Source organism: Protopterus annectens, chromosome 5.part0 (assembly GCF_019279795.1).
Source record: "Protopterus annectens isolate FY-2018-M chromosome 5.part0, PAN1.0, whole genome shotgun sequence".
Classification (NCBI taxonomy): domain Eukaryota; kingdom Metazoa; phylum Chordata; order Ceratodontiformes; family Protopteridae; genus Protopterus; species Protopterus annectens.
This window is the reverse complement of record NC_056735.1, coordinates 767,293,285-767,320,275: the sequence shown is the minus strand read 5'-3', so window position 1 is coordinate 767,320,275 and position 26,991 is coordinate 767,293,285. Positions and strand designations below refer to the sequence as shown.

At 42.7% G+C, this 26,991-nt stretch overlaps 1 protein-coding gene across 1 annotated transcript in view; it reads right to left on the bottom strand.

Annotated features, from left to right (window-relative positions):
- The window catches only part of ACAT1 (acetyl-CoA acetyltransferase 1), a 704,624-nt gene that overhangs the window by 574,204 nt on the left and 103,429 nt on the right, over positions 1–26,991 (bottom strand). The window contains exon 3 of the mRNA XM_044072617.1: positions 15,927–16,070. Within this exon, the coding sequence (XP_043928552.1) occupies positions 15,927–16,070 (144 nt within the window). The remainder of the gene's footprint in view (positions 1–15,926; positions 16,071–26,991) is intronic.

Below are 26,991 nucleotides of genomic sequence, written 5' to 3'. Positions count from 1 at the left end.
TCAGATCTGCTCTGAGTTACAGCACGACACTAAATATACAGAACCAACTGATATTGCCAACATCCTGGCAGACAGGTTCAGTACTAACTTTACCCCCCTCTCACCCCCTAAAGGGTCCATCTTTATACCGGAAGAATGCAAAGTTCCTGTAATCACGGCTGCACATGTAAAAACTTCACTCTCCAAAGCCAAGAACACAGCATCCATGGGACCTGACAACATCCCAGGTTACCTTCTACATAAACTACAGAATGAACTGGCACCCCACCTAAGTACCATGTTCAATCATAGCCTCACCTCAGGCTTTGTGCCCATTGAATGGCGCACCGTGACAGTTATCCCACTCCACAAAGGGGGGGGGGGGCCACAACAGACCCCAGGAACTACCGCCCCATTAGTCTGACAAGCCTCGTCTGCAAGGCCATGGAACGTATTATCATGGAACTCATAAACAAAGACATTGGAGATCTCCAAACCCTGGACCCCACACAGTTTGGGTTTGTAAAAGGCAGATCATGTCTCCTAAACCTGATAGACCTCTTTGAAGTAGTCACAAAAGCCATAGATGAGGGTAAGGTGGTTCACACAGCCTATCTAGATCTCGCCAAGGCGTTCAACACCATCCCCCACTCGAATTATAGATAAATTCACTAAACTAGGTATAAATCCCTATGTCACAAGATGGGTTGCCAACTGGCTTACTGAAAGAACCCACACTGTGAAAGTAGCAGACTCCAAATCAGACTTCAGACCAGTGACAAGTGGAGTACCAGAGGGTTCAGTCCTGCGTCCTTCTCCTGTTTGGTATCTACTTCTCTGAAGTACAAGTTAACACAGAAGGTCTTTGGCTAACTAAATTCGCAGATGACTGCAAACAAGGAGCCATAACTGAAACTCCTAATGATGTGGACATCCTACAAAAGGGCCTCACTGAGACAGATGCCTGGTGTCAAAGACATGGTCTCAAGCTTAATCCCAAAAAGTGCATTGTCATCCCCTTTGGTATAAATTCTGTACCCATGAACTACCACATAGGTGGTAGTCTACTCAACACCGAAAGTGTGATAAGAGACCTTGGGACACAGGTGGACAGTAGTCTCTCCTTTGATAATCACATCGCCAAAGTGGTCAGGAAATCCATGGCACAACTCATCACAAAAGGTTTCTCATCCAGAAAAAAAGAGGTCATTGTTCCCCTCTACTCATCAGTCATCAGACCCATTATTGAGTACAACACCCCTTTTGGTATGTACCTCACAAGAAATCTACAACAACTGGAAAGGCCGCAAAAATACCTCACAAAGAGGATTACGGTCCTCAAACAGATGCCTTACGCAGACCGTCTCAAAAAACTCCAGCTTTACTCCGTTGCATATCGCCTACTCAGAGGCGATCTCTGCCTAACATACAAAGCTATGTCAAACCCAGAGCTGTTGGACATGCTCCACTTAAAGAAATCCCAATCCCTCCGAGCTACGCTCTAGGGACCTAAACCTTGTCACCACAATAAACAGAACATCCTGGAGGGATAGATTCCTGTCCCAGAGACTTCCCATACTCTGGAACAGACTACCTATCTATGTCAAACAGAGCTCCTCATTAGCACTCTTCAAGAAAATCTTGATGATTGGATGGGAAATAGGAAATTCAGCCTGGGGATAACTTCTGTGGTTCTGCTTGACAGGGGCACAGGAAAATAATTTTCTTGGGTGGCGAAAGCCAGGGTACATTTTTGGCTAGACTTGTATAGGCCCTAGGGCCAATAGCCTAGTACCTACCTATGAACCTATGAGAAAGGCACACAAAAATGGAGGAAAGACAAGAAAGGAGAAGGATTTCTTTTTTTTTTTTTTTTTTTTTTTTTTTTACAGCTATACGAACAATGGTATAAAAAGAATACCCAAATGGGTGAAGGGAAAAAAGGGAAGCAGGATACCAACAATGGTATGTGAGACTACCAACGGTAATAGAGAGAGAGAGAGGAGGCCTGTTACCAACGATGGTAATGAGAGTTACCGTAAGGTAAAAAAAAAAAGGGGGGGGTTAGAAATTATTGGAATACAGTCACTCAAAACAAAGTAGTGGATACCAGCTAATAAGAGTTTTAATCGTTTGCAAAAAAGTGAAAAATTAGAAATATTAAAGCAGTCAGATAACAGCATTAGCTGACGTGTCCAATTTTCTACACGGCAAATGAGATTTGACTTAATGGGGAGAGAGGCATTGTGGGTAGAGTCTTAGCTCGAGAGTTGTTGGCTGGCACAAGCTATATATAACAGCAGAGTCAGTTCCAAGAGGTTGGAACAGAGCCCATCAGTCAAGAATGAAGATTGACATCAGATCAATTGTTAGTAAAAGGAGCCCTTGCCACAGAAATCTGCACCAACTACTGTTTTATCTTCATAGATTTAATGTTTATACTAGGCTAACAACCACCAAGGTCTTTATAAGTCTAGCCATGCAACCCAACACAGTTTTGTTCCGGAGTTCTTTGGATACATATACGGTGGGGTATGTTAGTAAAGAGGTAACCAAGGGTTATTGTGGGGAGGTGGTAATTGGGGAATACTATACTTACTGTTGACTTCTGTCATTCACAGATGTAGGGTCAGACCGTGGCGAGTGATTTTTTTTCTATTTCCCATCCAGTGATCAAGGTCTCTTGATTAGGGGGGTTGATTCTCAGCTTTGGGAAGGAAATTGGTTGGACTAAGAATGGCCTGTTAAGAAAGTTAACCTAGTAATTGGCAATTAATTTATGAAACCATGAGTTTAAGGGAAAAGGAAAATAAAAAATGATATAGTGATTTCTGTAAATGTGAACAGAATTAAGAATATAGTAAGAAGAATAAGAATTTTGGAGTGGTATAATACATGTGATATAAACGTAATTGTATTACACAAATAGAAGATTTTTAGCAAATGAAGCAAGACTACAAATACAGAAACTATGGGGAGGAAAGAAAATCTGGAATTTGGGAAATGAGAGATGTTCTGGAATAGCCATATTTTGTAGAAATACAGTAAAGATATCAGATGTAACTTTAGCAACAATGGGAAGATTAACCACTGTAGATTTAAAATGGAAAGAGCAAGTACATAGAATTCCAGCATTATATGCTTATGCTATTTGCAAAGAAAGGGAAAGCTTATTTCATCAGACTTTAGACTATGTAGTGATAAATATGAACATTATAATAATAATAGCAGACTAACTACGTTTTAAGAGGCAAGCATAAAAAGAAAGGAAATGTCAGAAGTTACAAAATGTGTGGCAAGTTAAAACTTTGGGCAAAATATTATGGACTTGTAAAATGAGTATGTATAGAACTGAAATGGATTGTTTTATATTATCAGAAGGTTTAACTATAAGAGAAGGGGAGATAGTTGAAACAGGATTTTCTGATATCTTGCAACATGGCAAGAGATAAAGGAATACATAAACATAGGCAAAGGAATAAAAGAAGAAATGAGAAAGCATAGAATGAATAAAGAAATTAGTAATGCAGTTATGGAAAGATCATAGTACTATGAGAACATTTAAAAAATGGTCTGAATAGTGGATGATATAGTAGGTAAAACGCATATATTTTTACAGTGGCAATATGATGTCAAAGACAGAGAAAGAAAAACATGAACATATAACAATGCATTGGAAGATTTAGAACATAATGACAGACATTACTTTGACAAAGAAAGAATTATATGAAAGAAAATCAAGAAAAAAATACAAGAATTGTTATACAAGCAAAGGTATTTTACAAGGAAAACGAGAAGAAATATGAAATTACTTAATATCAAGTTACTTAAGCAGACAAGTGTAATGAGAGGAATAAAAATTGTAAAAGGAGAAAAAGAACTCAGAAAAAGATTATGAACAGTATAGTTCAACATGTACAAGAAATGTTTAAAGAAAAAAGAAGGTAGTGGAAAAACACGTAAAGTAAAAAAGTTAACAGAAAAAGAGAATACAAAGTTGGAACAACAGACTTCTTTAAAATAGCTAGATAAAGAATTAGGACAAGTAAATACGGATTTGGCTGCAGGCCCAGATGGAATAAGATATGAAAGGTATAAAAATATGTTTAAAGACTTTGAATGAATGGTTAAATGAAGATTTTATGTATAAAGAATTATGTAGTGGAATATTTAAATTCATATGGAAGAAAGGAAACAGAAGACAATTAAAAAACTGGAGACCAATAGTATTGAATAATAATGATTGTAAGACCTTTATGAACATAATACAAAACAGATTTAAAACTAAAATGTAAAATATTATGAAAGAGAGCATATGCAGTATAAAGGGGAAGGGTTGTCACAAATTATTACTGATAGAAACTGTAGATATTATGAACAGAAAAGAAAAAGCGAAAATCATGACAGGAGATCTTAAGAAGGCATTTGACACAAGTGAACATGAAATCTTATGGATAATAATGAAGGAATATAGTATAAGTGAGAAGGTTCGGAAATTATACATGCCAGTGTATAGCATCATCATCACCTTCTTTCGGCTGTTCCCGTTAGGGGTCGCCATAGCGGATCACCTGTTTCCATTTCTTCCTGTCCTCTGCATCTTGCTCTGTCACACCAACCACCTGCATGTCCTCTCTCACTACATCCATAAACCTTATCTTAGGCCTTCCTCTTTTCCTGTTAGCTGGTAGCTTCATCCTTAGCATCTTTTTCCCAATATACTCCGCATCCCTTCTCAACACATGTCCAAACCAATGTAATCTTGCCTCTCTGGCTTTGTCTTCAAACCTTCCAACCTGGGCTGACCCTCTAATATACTTATTCCTAATCCTGTCCACCCTCGTCGCACCCAATGCAAATCTTAACAACTTTAACTCTGCCACATCCAGCTCAAACTCCTGCCTTTTTGTCAATGCCACTGTCTCCAACCCATATGACATAGCTGGTCTCACTACCCTCTTGTAGACCTTCCCTTTCACTCTTACAGGTACTCGTCTGTCACAAATCACTCCTGACACTCTTCTCCACCCACTCCATCCTGCCTGTACTCTCTTCTTCACCTCTCTTCCACACTCACCGTTACTCAGAACTATTGACCCCAAGTATTTCAACTCATCCACATTCGCCACCTCTACTCCTTGCATCCTCACCATTCCTTTATCCTCCCTCTCATTCACATACATATTCTTATTCCTGCTGACCTTCATTCCTCTTCTCTCTAGAGCATATCTCCATCTCTCCAGGGTCTCCTCCATCTGTTCCCTACTCTCACTACAGATCACAATGTCATCTGCAAACATCATAGTCCATGGGGACTCCTGTCTGATCTCGTCTGTCAACCTGTCCATCACCACTGCAAATAAGAAAGGGCTCAGAGCTGATCCTTGATGTAACCCCACCTCCACCTTAAACGCATCCGTCACTCCCACCGCAGACCTCACCGCAGTCACACAACCCTCGTACATATCCTGTACTACTCTTACATACTTCTCTGACACTCCTGACTTCCTCATACAATACCACAACTCCTCTCTAGGCACCCTGTCATATGCTTCCTCCAAGTCTACAAAAACACAATGCAACTCCTGACATTCTCTGTACTTCATCAACACTCTCAGAGCAAACATCCCATCTGTAGTGCTCTTTCCCGGCATGAAACCATACTTCTGTTCACTAATCATCACATCCCTTCTTAACTTAGCTTCCACTACTCTTTCCCATAACTTCATGCTGTGACTGATCAATTTAATCCCTCTGTAGTTACTACAGCTCTGCACATCACCCTTATTCTTAAAAAATCGGTACCAAAACACTTTCTCCATTCCTCAGTTATCCTCTCACTTTCCAAGATTTCATTAAACAATCTGGTTAGAAACTCCACTGCCATTTCACCTAAACACCTCCATGCTTCCACAGGTATGTCATCTGGGCCAACAGCCTTTCCATTCTTCATTCTCTTCATAGCTATCCTTACTTCCTCCTTGCTAATTCATTGTACTTCATGATTCGCTATCCCTACAGCATCCAACCTTCTCTCTCTCTCATTCTCTTCATTCATCAACCCCTCAAAGTACTCTTTCCATCTCCTCAACACACTCTCCTCGGTTGTGAGTATGTTTCCCTCATTATCCTTTATCATCTTTACCTGCTGCAAATCTTTCCTAGCTCGGTCCCTCTGTCTAGCCAATCGGTACAGGTCCTTTTCTCCCTCCTTAGTGTCCAACCTTTCATACAACTCTTCATATGCCTTATCCTTAGCCTTCGCCACCTCTCTCTTTGCCATGCACCTCATCTCCTTACACTCCTGTCTACTTTCTTCATCTCTCTGACAATCCCACTTCTTCTTTGCCAACCTCTTTGCCTGTATACTCTTCTGTACTTCCTCATTCCACCACCATGTCTCCCTGTCATCCTTCCTCTGTACCGATGTGATACCAAGCACCTTTCTAGCAGTCTCCTTTACTAGCTCTGCTGTAGTTACCCAGCTATTTGGTAACTCTTCACTGCCACCCAGTGCCTGCCTTAACTCATCCCTGAACTCCACCTCACAATTACCCTTTTTCAATTTCCACCATTTGATCCTTGGTGCTGCCCTCACACTCCTCCTCCTCTTCTTGATCACCAACGTCATCCTACAAACCACCATCCTATGCTGCCTAACTACACTTTCTCCGGCCACCACTTTACAGTCTCCAATCTTCTTCAAACTGGCCCTCCTACACAAGACATAATCCACCTGTGTGCATCTACCGCCACTCTTGTATGTCACCCTATGCTCCTCCCTCTTGTCAAAATACGTATTCACCACAGCCATATCCATCCTTTTCGCAAAATCCACTACCATCTGACCTTCTGCATTCCTTTGTTTAACACCATACCTACCCATCACTTTCTCATCCCCACTGTTCCCTTCCCCAACGTGCCCATTTAAATCTGCTCCAATCACCACTCTCTCACCCTTGGGTACAGTCATCATCACTTCATCCAATTCACTCCAAAATTTTTCTTTCTCATCAATTGCACACCCAACTTGTGGAGCATATGCACTAACAACATTAATCATTACACCATCAATTTCCAGCTTCATAAACATCACTCTATCCGACACCCTTTTCACCTCCAAAACACTCTTCGCATACTGTTCCTTCAGAATAACTCCTACGCCATTTCTCCTCCCATCCACACCATGCTAAAACAATTTGAACCCACCTCCGATACACCTAGCCTTACTCCCCTTCCATCTGGTCTCTTGCACACACAATATGCCAACCTTTCTTCTGTCCATCATATCAGCTAGCTCTCTCCCTATACCAGTCATACTGCCAACATTCAAAGTTCCGACCCTCACTACCACAGTCCTAGCCTTTCTCCTCTCTTCCTGCCTTCGGCCATGCCTTCCACCTCTTCTCCTCCTTCGGCCAACAGCAGTCCAATTTCCGCCAGCACCCTGTTGGCTAACAGTACTGGTGGCGGTCGTTGTAAACCCGGGCCTCGACCGATCCGGTATGGAAATATTAACTGGTGACTGCATGAAAAGATTTGGCGAAGTTTTACACCAGATGCCCTTCCTGATGCAACCCTCCCCCTTTATCCGGGCTTGGACGGGCACAAAGAAATGCACTGGCTTGTGCATCCCCAGTGGCTGTCAGTGTATAGCAATAAAGTAAAAATACTTGCAAATGTCTGGTTAAGCCAAGAGGTATATATGAAGACTGATTTGAGACAGGGATGTCCATACTCTTTGCATTGCTTATGAATGTGTTAGTACGTGAAATAAATTACAAAATGAAGGAGGCAGGATATAAAACACCTAAAGGGTTAAGAATTCCAGTTCCATTAACATATGCAGATGACATTATAATAACTGCAAAAAAATATTGGATAAAATAAATAATCATTTGTACAACTGAATGTCTAGAGATAATAGGGATGGCTTTAAATAAAGAGAAAAGTAAAGATTAAGGTGATATAATAAAGGTCAGGGTTATATATTTTACACTGAATAAAATTTGTGTGTTGGGTATACAATTTTTGAATAAAGATGTTACGTAGAATTCAACAGGAAAAACAATAGAAAAAATAAAACATATATGCCTTATCTGGAGAACATATCATTCAGAAAAAAAGGCTTAATTGACAAATTCAATACTGATGGAGAAAACACCATAGTTAGCAAGTGTATATATGTTGCTAACATTATTTGAAAAGAAATTATTGCAGATAACTTTTTCAGTTATATGGGGCCTTAGCTTCAACCCAGTAAAAAGAGGAGTTTTGTCTGTGAATAAAGAGGAATGGGGGTTTAGGGTTAATTAACATGCTGCTTCATTAAATTTGTACAAGTGGATAAATGAAAAAGATGAGAAATTAGTAGTAAAACTGTATAAACATAAGTATGATAAATCTATGGGGTATGGTAAAAATAGTAAGAGAAAGTGTATAAATGAAATAAAACGTTAATAAATATTTTTGTGGAAAATAAAAATTGATGCTATAGAAAACTAAAGTATGGTATAAGAATGCAATGATAAAAATTAAAGCTATTAAAATAAGAAGCAAATGGTGTAATCGGAAAGTAGAAGGTCAAATTGTTAATTTGTGCAGATTGGTAATACATAAAATTGCCAGTAAAAGGAAATACATCATATAAAAAGAAAACTGACTGAATATGTTTACACTGTCAAGAAGAAAGTATGGAACGTGTTTTTGAAATAAAAAAAGTTATGGGGAAACTATGTAAAGAAGATTTATTTGAAGATATAAAAGAAGTGACTAAAATAAACATGGAAATGATTAAATATGGATTTTATACGAACAAAGGTAAATAATATGTTAAAAGAATAGATAAAAGGTTATTTTATGTTATATGGAATGAAAGAACAGATATGTTTAATGGTAAATGGATTTTAGCAACAATATTCAGCAAAATCAGCTGGTGGTTATGGAAAAAGGAGTGGGGGTCTAATAGATATGAAAATTTAGCATGATTGTAAAGGAAATGATGAATATGTGTAAACAGATCTGCATATTTTTGTACATATGTAAATATTTGTAAATAGGCAAATATTTTATAACTAAAATTATTTTTGTATATAAAAGACCCCTACTCTTTTTGATCTGTTCTGAGATACTGCTTTTCAATCTATCTGGAAATATAGAGAGCTAAGTATATTTTTTTGGTTTTAGAGTTTGTACTGTGTTAATTGTTGCTTATAGTTTTTCAGATCTCTGCTGAAAGTGTTTTCCTTACCTCCCCCTATTTTCTGCTGTGTCTTCAGTTGGTATAACTGATTTTTACAGCTTGTGTGTTATCTAACTCCAGGATCACTTGCATAAAATTAGACCCGTTAGTAACAGCCTGCATTTCATTGCTGGAACCTGTGTTCTGAGAGACTGCTTTTCAATCTGGAAATATACAGAGCTAAGTATATTTTTTTGTTTTAGAGTTTGTACTGTTAATTGTTGCTTATAGTTTTTCAGATATCTGCTGAAAGTGTTTTGTCCCACCCACCCTCCCTAATTCTGCCTCATAGTTTAAATTTGGTGGCTTTTGCAGTTGCCCGCCCCACTGTAGATTTGATCTGGGACACTTCCCCAGTCCCATCTCTTTACCACATTCTACCTAATAAACTCCTTCTGCATTTGCTTTTAGTCCTTTTTAATTTAATTGCATTTTTTAAAATGTGTTTGGTCTAATATTGCTACATACTCAAGTGTGCTAGCTTGCACTGCATGTGAATTGTTTTACTGCTATTTTAGCTACTTTTCTGTTAAAAAAAATACTGTAAGCCTGTTTCCCACCTTCCTGTAACTAGTGTAGTCCAGATACAGATTTGCTGTATCCAGAACTGTATGTAAGCTTCTGAGCCCCCCAAGCCTTTCTGTGTTGGAGGGAAGCCTTCTAGCTTATTAGTGGGAGTGGTAAGCACTAGGTAACTTGTATACCACACAAGGAGTGGTTCTGGCCCAGAAATTGTAGTTATTGGCCGTTTGGGTAATCTTTTCCATCTCTCTCAACTTTCTGATTTAAAAGCCTGCATTTGCACTTGTTTCTGTTTTGTAACTCTAGTGCAGATACAGATTCTTAGTTTTAGCACTTAAATTTGCTTATTCATGCTCAGCACTTGTTCAGAGCTTGTAAGCATTAAATAAGCTACAAATTACTATAGCACTCAACCTTCCTTGTTATCGAGAGGAAAACAGTTTTTGTACTTACTTTTCTTACTTGCTTAGAGAAAAACAGCTCTTGTACTCACTAGCTTCACTTATCTAGAGGAAAATAGTTTTTTATTCAGGGATGTCCAAGGGTCAAGCTCCCAGTGTTCTCTCCTGTCTATCTGATGAATCTGAGCATTTTGAGGCAATGTAGAAATTGCCTCATGTACACAGACAACCCTCTCCTTCTACCACCCAACACTACAACCTGTGAGAGATACACTTATCTAGCCACACTGGAGGTAAAGCTCTCTCCAACCAAGACTGAACTTGACAGTCAAGAGGAGAAGGTAAACATTTGCACCACACCACATTCATTCACATAGTCTCACTAAATCTACACCACCAAAATCTACACCACCAAAATCCACACATAGTAACACAAAAACATTTGCGGAGGCTCTCAATAATAATCTGTCTAAGCAACAGAGACCTCCAAAGCAAAAACGCAAGCAACCTCCATCCCCCAACACAACCCAAATGACATAGCCCACAGACTCTGTGTGCCACTCAACCACAGCCAATAAGGCAAGACAATGTACCCAACACAGTAGTCATAAGGTCAGGTACACTGATGTCCCACTCACCAGGCTAAACAAGAAGGTTACTGTCGGCTGCCTGTCGGGTGCCAGGATCCGCCACATAACCCACTCACTCAGGTCACTCCAAAACAAGTACAAATATGACTCTGTCATTCTCCATGTTGGTGTGAATGACCTGAGATGTACCTCCCTGGACTACATGAAGAGAGACCTGGAAGAGCTCCCCAATCTTGTAGCCCAGGCAGGTATGACCCTAGCCCTGAGTAGCATTCTGCCATCACCCAGAATGATACTGCAGTACAAGGACAAAATCATTGACTTCAACAATTGGCTAAGCTTCTGGTGTCAGTCTAAGGGGATCCAGTATCTATTTGCTTGGGACGACATGGTCAACAGACGATGCTTTGCCAGACATGGCCTGCACCTGTCACCCCTGGGATTTCGGATACTGGCTAAGGCTCTTGCCGCCACTATAGTGCCTTTATTAGGCAAGGTTCAAATGACAAATTCACCACCATAACAGGAACAGGCAAGCAAAAACTGAGGGTAATGCTAACTCAATGCTAGAAGTCTAAATCTCAAAATGCAGTCACTCGAGGCACTCCTTAAAATGGAGAACATCAATATCTGTGCAGTGACTGAGACCTGGTTCAAGGCTAGACAGAGCACCCCTGCACTACCAGGCTATAATTCATACCACACTTTTCAGCCATGTAACCTGGACAGAAACACCAAAGGCGGAGGTGTGTCCATATTCATTAAGGATATCCACACCTCCAAGCTAGTTGCTCAGTATAATGCATCTGAGGTTATCCAAGTGCAACTAACTCTGGGCAAAACTGCAATCCAAATTGTAGCTTGCTACAGATTCTCCACCAAGCCCCAGGATTCCCACTCCTCTTTTCTTGATGTACTGGAAAATATTAGGGTTCAACCAAACACCCTAATAATGGGTGACTTCAACTACCCCACCATTAACTGGGAAAACTGCTCATGTACCAACTCCTTAGCTCAACGCTTTCTAGAATTCATAAACTCCAATGCCCTGGATCAACTTATTCACACCCCCACCAAGGGCAACAATATCCTAGACCTAGTCATTACCAACATGAGTGACCGGTGTTCCACACCTGAAGTCAACTCCTCGTTGGTCCGATCCGACCATAAGCTAATCACCCTTGATATCCACATCCTGCCCCACCCCCCATTAAGGAAACCACGGTAAAAAATTTCTCCAAAGCCAATTTCATGCTTCTTAATACAGAAGTGGTGAACTTGATGACACCCATGCAGATGGACAATACAGTTACAACTGCTGAATCCTACACAAATGCACTATATAAGCACTTACACGAGTGCATGGATTGTGCTATCCCAAACAGAACCAAGATGCTATCCTCCAAAAAAAGGAAGCCAATCTGGGGGTCCCCTGCCATAAACAAACTGCACAACAGAAGGAAGAAACTGTTGCAAAAGACAGTAAAATCCCATGAGTGGAGGAGCTCCCTGGTCAGCCTCAGTAAGAAGCTGAGATCCCTTATAAGATCCTCCAAAGCTAGCTATGAAAACAAAATCATAATTAATTCTACGGACAACCATAAAGCATTCTATAGCTATGTCAAGAATCTCGATAGCAACACCCACAGCTGCTCTGAGTTGCAGCACAACGGCACGAAAATTACAGAACCAACTGATATTGCCAACATCCTGGCAGATGGGGGTATTTAACCCCCACTCACCCCCTAAAGGGCCCATATCTATACAGAAAGAATGCAGAGTCCCTGTAATCACAACTACGCAGGTAAAAGCTGCACTCTCTAAAGCCAAAAACACAGCATCCATGGGACCAGATAACATCCCAGGCTGCGTTTTACATGAACTTCAGAGCGAACTGGCTCCCCACCTAAGCACCATGTTCAGTAATAGCCTCCTGTCAGGCTTTGTGCCCACTGAATGGCGCACAGCAACAGTTATCCCACTCCACAAAGGGGGAGCCACCACTGATCCCGGGAACTATCACCCTATTAGCTTGATGAGCCTGGTCTGCAAGGCCATGGAACGTATCATCATGGAATGCAAAGATATTGGTAACCTCCAAACTCTGGATCCCACCCAGTTTGGGTTTGTGAAAGGCAGATCATGCCTCCTGAACCTGATCGACTTCTTTGAGGCTGTCACCAAAGTCGTAGATGAGGGTAAGGTGGTTCACACAGCCTATCTTGACCTCGCCAAGGCTATCGACACCATCCCCCATTCTGGAATTATAGCTAAACTCACTAAACTAGGTATAAACCCCTATGTCACAAGATGGGTTGCCAACTGGCACACTGACAGAACCCACACTGTAAAAGTTGCAGACTCCAAATTTGACCTCAAACCAGTGACAAGTGGAGTACCACAGGGTTCAGTCCTAGGACCTCTCCTGTTTGGTATCTACTTCTCTGAAGTACAGGCTAACACAGAAGGCCTCTGGCTAACGAAGTTCGCAGATTACTGCAAACTAGGAGCCATAGTCAAGTCCCCAAATGATGTGGTCATCCTACAGAACAGCCTCGCTGAGACAGATGCCTGGTGTCAGAGCCCTGGCCTCAAGCTCAATGCCAAAAAGTGGAGTGTCATCCCCTTTGGTAAAAACTCTGTACCCATGAACTACCACATAGGCAGCAATCTACTTAACACCAAAAGTGTGACAAGAGACCTTGGGACACAGGTGGACAGTAGTCTCTCCTTTAATAGTCAAATCGCCACAGTAGTCAGGAAGTCCTTCTACGTGGCATACATCATAAAGGGTCCTCATCCAGGGAAAAAATAGGTCATTGTTCCCCTCTACTCGACACTCATTAGACCCATTATAGAGTACAATGCCCCTTTTGGAATGTACCTCACAAGACATCTGCAGCAGCTGGAAAGGCCACAGAAGTACCTCACAAAGAGGATTACTGGCCTCAAACAAATGCCCTACACTGACCGTCTCAAAAAACTCCAGCTTTACTCCATAGCATATCGCCTAATCCGAGGTGATCTCTGCCTAACATATAAGCTATAACTAAAACAAAGTCCATTCACAGGAGCAACCCACGGCCGTTCTGTAAAAGTTCCAAAAATAAGATGCAATCTTATAATTATTCTTGGTAAATGCCGCTGAATGCAGAGAGTAAATATATAAAAATGCTTTTATTTATAGGACTCGGTAAGCGCTTTCACCATATAGGCTTCATCAGACCATATAAAAAACAAGTAGAAACAGGAACTTATGTACCTTCTTATTTATACTTAATGACAACATTTCCTACCACCTAATTAATTAAACCAGTACTACATACATTCTTACTGTGCAAACGGAATATTAATAAATGTAAGAATAAAAATACAAGTCTGATAGATGTCTTGAATTCAAAGTTAAAATACCAAATGAACTACAAAGCATAAAAATAAAATATGACACACTGTTATACACAATAAAATGCATATTAAAAATAACATTAATCAGTCATACACGCTTTGTTCATCTAGCTGATTTGAACCTCTTATTGTGTAATATAGGCTTCAATGGTACTTCATCATTGAGCCCAGATATTTTATCATACAAAAGAATATAAAATATAACACACTGTTTCAACATATAAAAATATATACAATAAAGTGCATATTGAAAATAACTTTGGTCAGTCATGTGCACTTTGTTCATCTAGCTGATTATAACCTCCTATTGTACAATACAGGCTTTAATGGTACTTTATCATTAAGCACAGGTATTTTGTCAGCATTTCACAACATTCAGTACAGTTTTTAACGTCACCACCTCTTATACCAGGGGTAATAATCTGTAATACTGAAAACTTAAATTGATGTGTTTGATCTGTAGTAAGAACATGCCTTGCTAAAGCATTAAGTTCAGACCCAATGCGTATGTGGTAAAGATGCTCCCTGACTCTTTCCCTAAGCTTCCTGTTCGTTTTCCCTGTATAAAATGCACAACAGTTCCTGTTTCTACTTGTTTTTTATATGGTCTGATGAAGCCTACATGGTGAAAGCACTTACCAAGTCCTATAAATAAAAGCATTTTTATATATTTACTCTCTGCATTCAGCGGCATTTATCAAGAATAATTATAAGATTGCATCTTATGGCCGTGGGTTGCTCCTGTGAATGGACTTTGTTTTAGCTATTTTGACTTTTGTTTTTCTTTTCACGGGAACATTTGCTTTGTGGTGGTGCTATTTGGTGTCTTTGGTAACATATAAGCTATGTCAAATCCAGAGATGTTGGACATGGTACACCTAAAGAAATCCCAATCCTTCCGATCTACATGCTCTAGGGACCTAAACCTTGTCAGCACAATAAACAGGACATGCTGGAGGGATAGATTCCTGTCACAGAGACTTCCCATACTCTGGAACAGGCTACCCATCTATGTCAAGCAAAGTTTTTCATTAGCACTCAAGAAAAATCTTGATGAGTGGATGGGAAATAGGAAATACACCCCGGGGATCTCTTCTGTGTCTCTGCTCAACAGTGGCACAGGAAAATAACTTTCCTGGGTGGCGTAAGCCAGGGAACCTTGTTGGCTAGGCTTACGTAGGCCGTTGGGCCAATAGCCTAGTAACTACCTATGAACCTATGATCAGTGCTATGGGATCTTTTATATCCACCTAAGTTACCACCATCTCAAGAAGATGGGGCCTCAATTTAACGTCTCATCCGAAAGACACCACACACAGGAGTTCAGCATCCCCCTCTGCTGCACTGCCATGTCATTCAGTAATCCGTATAGGAATAGAACCCACAGCCTTCTACACCAAACGTGAGTGTACTGCCTGTTGTATCAAAAATCTAAAATGATGAGCTGGAGTTCTGGATTATTTTACACAGCATACACCTGAAATGAAGAGCTGTTTGGTATTGATGGAATATGTTTTTAAATGAAAGCTGTACATTTCAATTCCAAGTAGTTGCGCCAAGCAGTTACTGCAGAAAGAAAGATTTTAGACTTAGTTCTTCACAGAATAAAACAGTTCCTAAATATGAAATGGTTACAGGAAACCATCTTGATCTACAACTACTTTAAAAAGTTCTTACCAATGAAGATGCTGTAAAGATGAATTCTATCTCACCTGAAAAAGTTACTCTGATCAGTGAAGATTCTATATGATACATACTAAACATACATACCATGTGAATAAGTCTTACCATGTGAATTTTGTTATAAACATCTGTCAGTCCATCTTTAACAATCAAATCTTCTAGCATTAAGCCTCCATAAGGCGGTGCTTCTCTTGACATCACATACGGAACATTGGACATGCTCTCCATTCCACCAGCAACCATAACATCCTTGTTGAGTAAAGAAAAATGTTGTATCAAAGCACTGTAAAAACAAATTATATACTATCTACCTTAATCCAAAGCTGTATCCATTCTGATTTACTCTCTGCACACTTAATTCAATACAAAAATCTTAATCATTAAAATCTTGTACAGCATACGAATCATGTGAACAGTTTGTTCATACATTTTTTTTATGAGCAGCACAACTATGGCCTAACATGGAAATTAAAAGGAAACTGGACGGCAGCGTTGTCAACTCACAGCAAGAGGCTCTCCAGTTTGATTCTTGGCTGGAGTGCCTTCTGTGCAGCATCTGCATGTCCTCCCTGCATTCGTGTGGGTTTCCTCTGGGTGCTCCAATTTTCTCCCACATTACAAAGACATACATCTCAAGCATTTCTCCCTGGGCCTCTACTGAAAACTGGCTTCATTCCAAGTCAGGCTTTCCCGGTTAAAAAGAAGTTATGTACTCACCATAACATTCCATCTGAGTAGTTAGACTTCATTTGTCAGCAACCTGTGGGTTCCGGATCCAATACGGCAGCTTACCAAGCAAAAGATCTGAGCTCCAAGCTCCTCCCCTTACCCATACTACACTGCAACTTCCTTCCAATCCTCAGATCGAGTGTGCCACCCAACCACTTGACACCCAACAACCTAAGCCAAAAAGACCTGACCCGAACTCATACACCAGGCTCATCAAATTCAGGACATCAAGCCCAAACAGAGAAATAAAGTACAGTTTTGTACCTACCATAAATGTAGATGTTCGAGTGTATACCCTGCTGCAGTCATCACACTTGGGTTATCCTGCAGTCAGGCGGTCCCGCAGTCGGCCCGAATTCCAAAGTCTTGGTCCGGCGTCGGTTGCTGTCGCTTCTTCCCTGACATCAGTGCGCCAGGGGTATAACGAGAGGCATCCAACACCATTTTCTTCAGTTTTTCTTGCCCCAGATGTCAGGTGCCCCAAAATGGTGGTCAGTAGATAGTACCAATAATAAAAAGTGTAGCATAAACAAAAAATCCCTCCAGCTATAAGCAAATACACCACAAAGGTTGTAACAGATTTTAAGGTATAGAAAGGCCTTAGTTAGGTCAGAGTGGATGGAGGGAGGGTAACCTGAACTGCAGCAGGGTATACACTCTAACATCTACATTTATGGTAGGTACAAAACTGTACTATGTTCATCGTGTTACCCTGCTGCAGTCATCACACTTGGGTAGAATCCCAAAGCTAAGGATGGGAGGTGGAGTCAAACAGGGTTAGAGGAGGCTAGAAGGCCCTGCAAAACTGCAGTGGCGAAGCCAGCTCTAGTCTTAGAGTAAAGTGGTAAGTGGTAATGTTTGGTGAATGTGTGTACTGAACTCCAAGTTGCAGCTTCCAGAATATCCTTGGTTGGCACCCCCCTGAGGAAGGCTGTAGATGTAGCTGCTGCCCTGGTAGAGTGGGGCCTTATGCTAGCAGGAACTGGTTTTCTATGGTGGGTGTAGCAAAAACGTATGCAATGTCCTATCCATTTGGAAATGGTCCGTTTTGAGATAGGATACAAAAAGCTGGTCAGATTTTCTGAAAACCTTAGTTTTATCCAAGTAGTAATGTAGCTGCCTGTGAATGTCCAAGGAATGTAGGAGTCTTTCCCCTTTGTTCTGTGGATTTGGAAAGAGGGTGGGTAAATGGATGGTTTGATTTAGAGCCACACTGGATACCACCTTAGGCATAAAGGAGGGGTTAAGTTCGTAGAGAAACTCTGTCTTGATGAAAAATGAGGAAAGGCTCTACTGCCATTAGTGCCTGAAGCTCTGAAACTCTTCATGCTGAAGTAATTGCTAGCAGCAGGGCAGTCTTCCATGATATAAACTTTAAGTCAGCTGAGAAAGCTGGCTCAAAAGGAGGTAGCGTAAGTTTTTCCAGAACAAAGCTGAGGTCCCAAGTAGGTGTTGGTGCTCTCCTGGGAGGCCTAATGTTTTTGGCCCCTCTGAGAAACTGCCTTAGGAGTGGATGTCAAAATAAGGGAGGATCCATGTTGTAGTGAGCTGAAATAGCTGAGGCGTGGATTTTTAATAGATGAAAAGGAAAGCCCTTTGTGTAACATCTCAGTTAAATATTGCAGAATCTGAGGTATGTCAGGCTGGAGGGTATTTTGGTCTTTAGCTTGGTTCCAGGCGCAAAACCTTTTCCATTTGTCTGAGTAAGCATTCCTGGTGCTGGGCCTCCTGAATAACATCCATAACAGCTTGTGAGAGAGGAGCTGGCTGTTTGCTTAGGTGATTTGCCATGCAGCCAAGTTTAAGGTTTTGAGCTGGCTGTGTAGAATCTGATTGTCTTGCTGTGTGAGCAGATGGGTAATTTGTGGTAGAATCCATGGTGGGCCCTGTGCCATATTCCTTAATAGTGGGTACCAGTGCTGGCGTGGCCAGTCTGGAGCAATGAGCATCATTCGGGGTCTCTCCATCCTGACTTTCAGCAGTACCTTTGTGAGAAGGGGTAATGGAGGAAAGGCATATACTGTCAGCATTTTCCAACTGAATGAGAGTGCATCCACTTTCCAAGCTTGATGGTGAAATGTCCTTGTGCAAAATTTTGTTAGTTGATAGTTTTGGGGGCTGGCAAACAGGTCTATGTCTGGGAGCCCCCATTTTTGAGTTATCATTGCAAATACTTGTGGATCCAGTTTCCACTCGTGGGGATCCATGATGTTTCTGCTTAGGTCGTCTGCCAATGTGTTCTTTTTTCCTGGCAGGAATTGAGCTTGTAATTGAACTTGGTAAGCCAGTGCTGTGTTCCACAAGGTTATTGCTTGCCTGCATAGAGGGTAGGAGTGTGTACCCCCTTGCTTGTTTATGTACCACATTACTGTGGTGTTGTCTGTCCTTATGATAAGCTGTCCTGGATGTAAGAGGTCCTTGAAGGCTGTCAGAGCATTTTGTACAACTAGCATTTCTTTTTGATTGATGTGCAGATTCCTTTGCTCTGCAGTCCATATGCCTTGAATGTACTGTCCTGCCATGTGTGCCCCCCAGGCATAGCCCGATGCATCTGTTGTCATAGTTTGCCTGGCTGGGGGTAAGGTGAAAGGCTGACCCTTGTTGAGGTGACATGCCTGTAACCACCATAGAATCTCCTGTTGAAGGCAGGGAATGAGAGGTATCATTGTTTCCAAGCTGTGGCTGTGTTGAGTCCATACGCTTTTTAGGTACCATTGTAATTTCCTCATATGCAGTTTTGCAAATGGTATTAGTAGTATGCAAAATTACATGAAGCCCAAGGCCTGCAGAATTTTTCTTGCAGGGAGTTGGGTCTTTGTTGCCATTGCTCTGAAGTATTGAGTTAATTGTAGTTTGTCTGGCGTCAGATAAGCCATCTGGGCCGTTGTATTCAGGCTGGCGCCCAGGAATGTCATATTTTGTGAAGGCACTAATTTTGATTTCTTTTCGTTTACTGTGTACCCTAGGCAACTTAGAAAATGTTTTACAAAAGCCAGGTGTTGTAAGAGAATGTCCTTGCTTTCTGCTTGGATGAGGCAGTAGTCCAGGTATGGGTATTACTTGAATTCCTCTTTGTCTGCAGTATGCAATTACTGGTGCCAGGCATTTTGTTAAGACCCTGGGCGCAGTAGATAAGCCAAAGGGCAGTGCAGAGAATTGGTAATGGGTTGAACCTGCAATGAAACGGAGGTATCTTCTGCAATTTTGTCTGATAGGGGCATGCAGGTATGCCTCCTTGAGGTTCAAAATTACTAGCCAAGCTTTCTTGCCCAGCATGGGAAAAAGATGCTGTAGTGTTAGCATCTTGAATTTGGGTACTTGCAAGAAGGTGTTTAAAACTGAAAAGCCCAGAATGGGTCTTCAAGCTTTGTCCTTCCTGGGGACTAGAAAGAGCCTTGAGTAAAATCCTTGGCCTTGCTCCTGTGTAGGTACCAGTTGAATGGCTCTCATGTCCATAAGAGTTGTAATTTGTTTCTGTGCCTCTGCCCATTGATTTTGTGGCAGGTTTGGCATTCCTTTTATCCTTGGCAAGGTGTGGAAATGGAATCTGTATCCTTGTGAGATAATGTCTAGGACCCATTTGTCCTTTGTGACGATGCGCCAGTTGTCTGCAAAAAGTGCTAATTTTCCTCCCAAGGGAGCTGCCAAGAGAGTTTTGCTTGGCAGTTTGAGGTTTAAGTCATTGTGTTTGCCTTCTAGTAGTTTGGGACCCGTCTTCTCCTCCCTTCTGTGTTGCAGTGCCCCATTAGTGAGGTTTGTAAGGGATTTGTGCTTGTCCTCTGCCCCTTGGGCGCCTGTATTTACCCCTCTGTGGTCTGTCAGAAGCTGGAAAGGACCAATTTTTTGTTGGCCAATTTCTGCTGAAGCGTGGGCACTGTACCTGTAAGAAATCTTTGACCGTCTGCATAGATTTTTGCCTTATCCTCCATTTTCTTTAAAACCTCCTCTGCTTTAACCCCAAATAAGACATCCTGCTGTAAGGGTGCATCCAGTAACTTTGCTTTAACATGATCAGGCAGAGATTGTTCCTTTAACCAATCATGCCTACGTATAACAGACCCAGTAACAGCTGCTCTAGAGGAAGCTTCCAAGGCATCAAAACCACATTGTAAAGTATGTTTGCCCACCTGTTCAGCTGCATGCAACAGATCCTGCATTTCCTTGAATTCAGACTGTTGAGGGTGTGCGCCCATCTTTTGTTTTATTTGAGACATTAGGAATTGCTGGTATTTAAGCATGTGAAATTGACAATTTAGTGCTCTCATAGCTAGAGTAGCTGAGGTGTAAACCTTCTTCCCCCACCTATCTAGTGCTCTGGAGTCCCTTTCAGAGGGTACAGGATTTTTAGCCATAGAAGCCTTAGCCCCTTTGGGACCCTGGGAGATTGTCTCTGGATCAGCAACAGGGCTTTTGTATAGGAATTTGTGTGAGTCAGGCACTCTATAGTATCTATCTGGTTTGGCTGCAGCAGGAGGCAGAGAATTTGGATTTAGATTAGATTCTAAGAAAACATCATCCACAATGTCTAATACTGGTGAGATAGCAAGTGGTCTGTGCTGGGGGAGTAAAAGAAACTCTCGGAGCCTTTTCTTTGAGTCGGAGTAGTCCTGACCTTCCCAGTGGAAATGTTCCCTCATGGTATGTAAGGTTTCCCCAAAGGAATAATCTTTAGGGGGAGAAGCTGAGGGAATGGAGTCTTCAGCATCAGAATCTTCATAAGGGGGAAAGGAGTAATCCTGTTCCTCAGAGGAGCCTGAGGAAACAGACACTTGATCAGAGGAGGCATAATCCTCCTCTTGTCTAGGCCTTTTGTCGGGGGGGGGGGGGTTGGGAACCCCTGATCAAAGAAATTAAATCTTCAGCCATTTTAAGCATCTGTTTCTTAGGCATAGGGCCTTGACCTGGAGACTGAAGTGTAGTCTTTTTTGGTTTTAGAGGAGTCTTAAGCTTAGCATAAGATTTTATGGTGAGAGTAGTCTGTCTGAAGACACCTTCAGAAACCGAAGGTGTTTCTACAGCACCAGCTTCTCCTACTGCAATGTCGTCGGTAGGGCCTAAAGAAAATGGCTGCGTCGGCCAAGAACTCTCTGCTGGAGAATCCGAAGCGGTCTGGGGATCCAATTCAGTGGTAGCCAGGGGCTGCGTAGGCGCCTCACTGAAAACCGGAGAACTGGTGACCGGCCCAGCCGAGGGCTCGGAGTCTGGCTTGGATCTAGGCTGCCTTTCTTTATCTTTGCGTTTTTTATGTACGCCGGTAGTCAGTTGTTCCGACGGCATAGTGTAATTAAATTTCCTACCGAAGTAGTGTCGTGCGAAATCAAAGCGTAGCTTTATAGTTCGCTTATTGAACCTAGCACAAAACTTGACAACCAGTGACGTCATGGTCTGGGCCTAGGCAAGGTATACAAAAAGAATGAAAGTCCTTATGAGGTATTTGCTTCCCACATGAAATGCAATTGCAAGAAAAGGTTCCCCAACGGGGTACTTAGCTTTGAAGACTTCGGACTGAAACTCTATTTGAAAATCCCAGGTGTCGGCCGACCGGCACTTGCGAACTGCTTCTGCTTCGGGCACCGCGCGGCAAGAAAGACTAGAGAAAAAGGTGTCAGATGCCTCTCATATACTCCTGGCGCACTGACGTCAGGGAAGAAGCGACAGCAACCAACACCGAACCAAGACTTTGGAATTCGGGCCGACTGCGGGACCGCTTGACGGCAGGATAACCCAAGTGTGATGACTGCAGCAGGGTAACACGATGAACATCCATCAAGGTCAGGGGGAGGTTGCTGACAAATGAAGTCTAACTGCTCAGATGGAATGTTATGGTGAGTACATAACTTCTTTATCTGAAGTAGTTAACTTCATTTGATCATCAACCTGTGGGACAGAGTCCCAGCTACCCGAATCTTGGGAGGCCCTTAAGGAAGAATATTCCGGAGCACTGCAGAGCCAAAGGAAACCATTCCTCTAGACACAAAATCTAGCTTATAATGAGTAATGAAGGTGTGAGAGGAAGCCCAGTAGCTGCTGAGCAGATATCGTTCAGGGAAACTCTAGACCAGAATGCAGCCGAAGTAGCCACAGAACGGGTCGAGTGAGCCTGAACCCCTTCTGGTGCTGGCAATCCAAGTTCTCTATAAACTTGTAAAATACAAAGCGAAATCCACTTAGCGATAGTCACTTTTGAAACTGGTTTTCCCAAAATGGGTCTAGCAAAGAAAACAAAAAGCTGATCAGATTTATGGAAAGGTTTGGACCTATGCAAATAAAAACATAACTGCCTGTGCACATCCAGCAAATGAAGTTTATATTACCCTTTATTTTGAAAATTAGGGAGAAATACGGCAAATTAATCTACTGATTAATATTTGACTCCGAAGCAATTTTAGGAAGAAAAGACGGGTTAGTCCTGAGAGATATCCTATCCTTGTGAAAAACTAGGCATGGGGGTTTCATACACAGTGCCTGAAGCTCTGAAATTCTCCTGGCAGAAGTAATATCCACCAAGAAGGCCGTCTTCCATGACAAGAATTTAAAGTCAACTGATGCTGCGGGCTCGAACGGGGGTGCAACTAAGGCCTGAAGAACCAAAGTCAAATCCCACGGCAGGGAAGGATTCTTAATAGAGGGCCTCAGAAGAAAAGTACCTTTCAAAAAAGTCTTGCAAATTCTGGCAGCAGCTAGGGAGCCTGAATTTTCCCCTACATGAAAATGGGAAATAGCCGCCAGCTGTACTTTCACTGTGGAAGAGCTGGCCCCTTGCTCGAAAATATGAGACAAAAAATCTAACACCGCTGGAACTGGAGCGGTAAAGGGATCCAGATTTCTCTGTGAAGCCCAGATGGAAAAACGTTTCCATTTACTACTGTAAACGTTCCTGGTAAAGGACTTATGTGCCGCTACCAGGATGCATTTAACTGGGGAAGAGATACCAGGAGTCCTAGCAACTAAGGGAAATGGAATAACCAAGCTGTGAGCATGAGGCTGTCCAGATTCAGAGGAAGAATTCCCGAGGGATGATGAATAAGATCCATAATGGGATCCAAGATACAGGGCAGAGCTAGGAGATGAGACCACAGGCAAGGGAACACAACTTGATGAGGCCAGAATGGTGCTATGAAGATAACTCTGCTCCCCAACCGACGAGCTTTCTGTAAGAATTTTGTCATGAGTGGAAGTAGGGGATAAGCATAAAGAAGACCAGGTGGCCAAGCATGGACAAGAGCATCTGTGGGGGCTTCCCCCGTCAGAGGAATTAGAGCAAAAAACTCGCTGCCCTTCACGTTGCATGGCGATGCGAAGAGATCGCAGCAAGGCTGACTCCACCGGAGGAAGATCTGTTCTGTTACATAAGGGTTCAGAGACCACTCATAAGGCGAAAGGATAGTTCTGCTCAATTTGTCTGCCAAGATGTTGGACCGACCTGAAATGTGCGTTGCTATCAGGAAGCAGTTGGTGGAAATTACCCATTCCCACACTCTCATGGCCTCTCGACAAAGTGGATAAGACCTGGTTCCCCCGTTTGTTGATGTACCAGACCACTGACATATTGTCTGACTGGATCGCAATAGTTTCCAGAGGGAGAGAGACATGAAGGGCCTGCAAAGCTAAAAGGACTGCTCTCATCTCCAGAATGTTTATATGCAGAACGGTCTCGATCTGAGGCCACGTGCCTTGGACAGTCCTACCCAAACAGTACCCTCCCACACCCTAAGCGGGAGGCATAACAAAGGGGCATCGTCCTCGCAATTCCTGGGATTGAAGCCACCACATGAGAATTTTGCACACACTGCTCAGAGGAATCGGAAAGTCTAGAGACTTGTGTAGTAGAGACCACTGAACTTGTAACATCCACTGTAACACTCTCATATGCAGACGTGCACAAGGAATCAGATTTATAGCTGCTGCCATGGACCCTAGGGCTCTCAGGACCAACTCTGCTGGAGGTGCAAGAGACTGAAGGAGCGCCAATACATGAACGGCTAGGCTGTGAAGTCTGTATGGAGTCAAAAATATCCTGGCCTGAAGAGAGTCTTATTCTTGCCCCTATGAAGTCTAGAATTTGAACAGGTTAGAGGGAAAACTTCTTGAGATTTATCGTGATCCCCAGCTGGGTAGACAACTGAAGAAAGAAATCCCTGGCTAGAACAAGTTGATGCCTGGTGGAGGCAGTGAGAAGCCAGTCATCCAAGTATGGAAAGACCTGAATGCCCTGAAGTCTCAGGTGGGCTGCTATAACTGCCATGACCTTGGTAAACACCTTGGGGGCTGTGGTGAAACTGAAGGGCAGGACCCTGAACTGGTAATGACTGGCTCCTAGTCGAAAGCGGAGGAACCTCCTGGATCACCTGTCCATCAGAATATGGTAGTATGCATCCTTGAGGTCTATCAGGCACATCCTGTCTTCCTCCTGCAAGAAGGGCAGGATGGATTTTAGAGTGACCATCCGGAACCTTTCTTTGGTAACGGACAGGTTCATCGCTGATAGGTCGAGAATCAGCATGAAGTCCCCCCTGGGAGGACTGGATGATGGAAGACAAATTCAGTTGCGAGGGAGCAGGGGTGGACTCAAAGGAAAGAGTGAGGGGTCTCGATCCTCCAGAGAGAACTCTCTCCACACTGTCGAAAGCTGAAGGGGAACTGGCTTACCTGAAGCTGGTGATGTGGGTAGCGCACCCCCTCAGATCTGACGAGGGGATCGGAGCCGAGGCTGGCACAGCTGGACCCAAGGAGACAGTATGCCCAGACCACAATGGGGCTGATGACACACTCATCCCCTCAGATCCGACGGCCAGATCTCGGTTCCGACAGCTCGGACCAGACAGGCTCAAGGGCATGGCTGGCGTCAAGGTAGGAGGTACCATCAGCACTGACCCCCTGACTCCAGGGCTCCTCGGATCCACAGACTCTGAAACCAGAGGTGGATCGGAGAAGGAACTATTGGGAATGAACTCCCTGCTCCGGCTGGGGTGGGCCAGCAACACTCCCATCTGCAATCGAGTTTGCAGGAACCTTGTCATCTGGTCCATATCGGCTTCAGAGAGGCTCCTAGTAGACCACGAGGTCGCCACCGGCTGGGAGGGCAGATGCAAGGATGACCTTGAAGCGGGCCGAGCCTCCTCCCCCTCCAGCTTCGTGAAGAATCGTGGAGAACTAAGCAGAGGGGAAGATGGCCTTGCACTTTTCTTCTGGAGACAATAACACCTTAGCGGGAGGGGCTGACGGATCCGAGTTGGCTTGCCTCTTGCGACCCCTCTTTTTCTTTCTCCCTATATTTCTTTTTCTTGGCCTCTCTCTGCCTGTTTAGAGGTGGGAGTGGGAGTCCCAGACAGGGGGGGAGGAGGGCCGGAAGGCTGAACAGTCACAGCCGTGACTGAAGAAGCCGCAAAAGAAGTAGCTGACTCTGCGGGTAAAACACCCGCAATAATCAGTTTGGTCCTGCAATCCCGCAGGGCCCGGGAGTTAAAGGCTGCACAGATTTTGTAGCCTGATGTTAGATGAGGCACTCCCAAACAAACTACGCACAGAGTATGGCCATCTGCCAGCGACAGCTTATGGCCACACTCTGTGCACTTAGAGAAAGTCGGTTTCTGACTTTCTGACATTCCTGCTTAGACAAGCTAAGTCAGAAGCACACACACACGCGCACACACACACACACACACACACACACACACACACACACACACACACACACACACACACACACACACACGCTAAGGGTGGGAAGAGGAGGCCTACACAACCGAAAGTTTAGCAACTTTCTACACTACTACGATTACTAATATCTAGACAACAAAACCCAGGGAGAATAAGGGTAGGTTATAAAACTGTTTGGCGCTGAAAAAGGGCACACAGACTGAAAGCTAGATGAAATCTAACTAATCTTCCTGGAGCTCAGAAATCTCTTGCTGGCGAAGCAGTGGCAAACGAGATCTGAGGATTGGAAGGAGGATGCAGTGTAGTATGGGTAAGGGGAGGAGCTTGGAGCTTGGATCTTTAGCTTGGTAAGCTGCCGGCTTGGATCCGTATTGGATCCGGAACCCACAGGTTGATAATCAAATGAAGTTAACTACTTCAGATCAAATGTTAAATAAATACATAAATACTAAATATAAGAACATGGAAATGCGCAATTATTAATTACTCCAAATGAAACAAAAAAAATCAAAACAATTTGGGACCAACATATGGAGTACAGCTCATTACTAAGTTTATTACAGTGAGCGCTTTCGGCAAGGTCCTTACCCTGCCTTCTTCAGACAATCAAGTACAAATCAATTAAGCCACTTTATATGCAAAAAATATTTACACCAATTAACTAAGCTTGATTAACTTTTAAAAAGAAATCGCACCATATCAGGTGCCATTCATACATACATACTGCCATGACATTCGGCTATACTAAAAGCGTTAAAATATATCCAATGAATTTATGTTA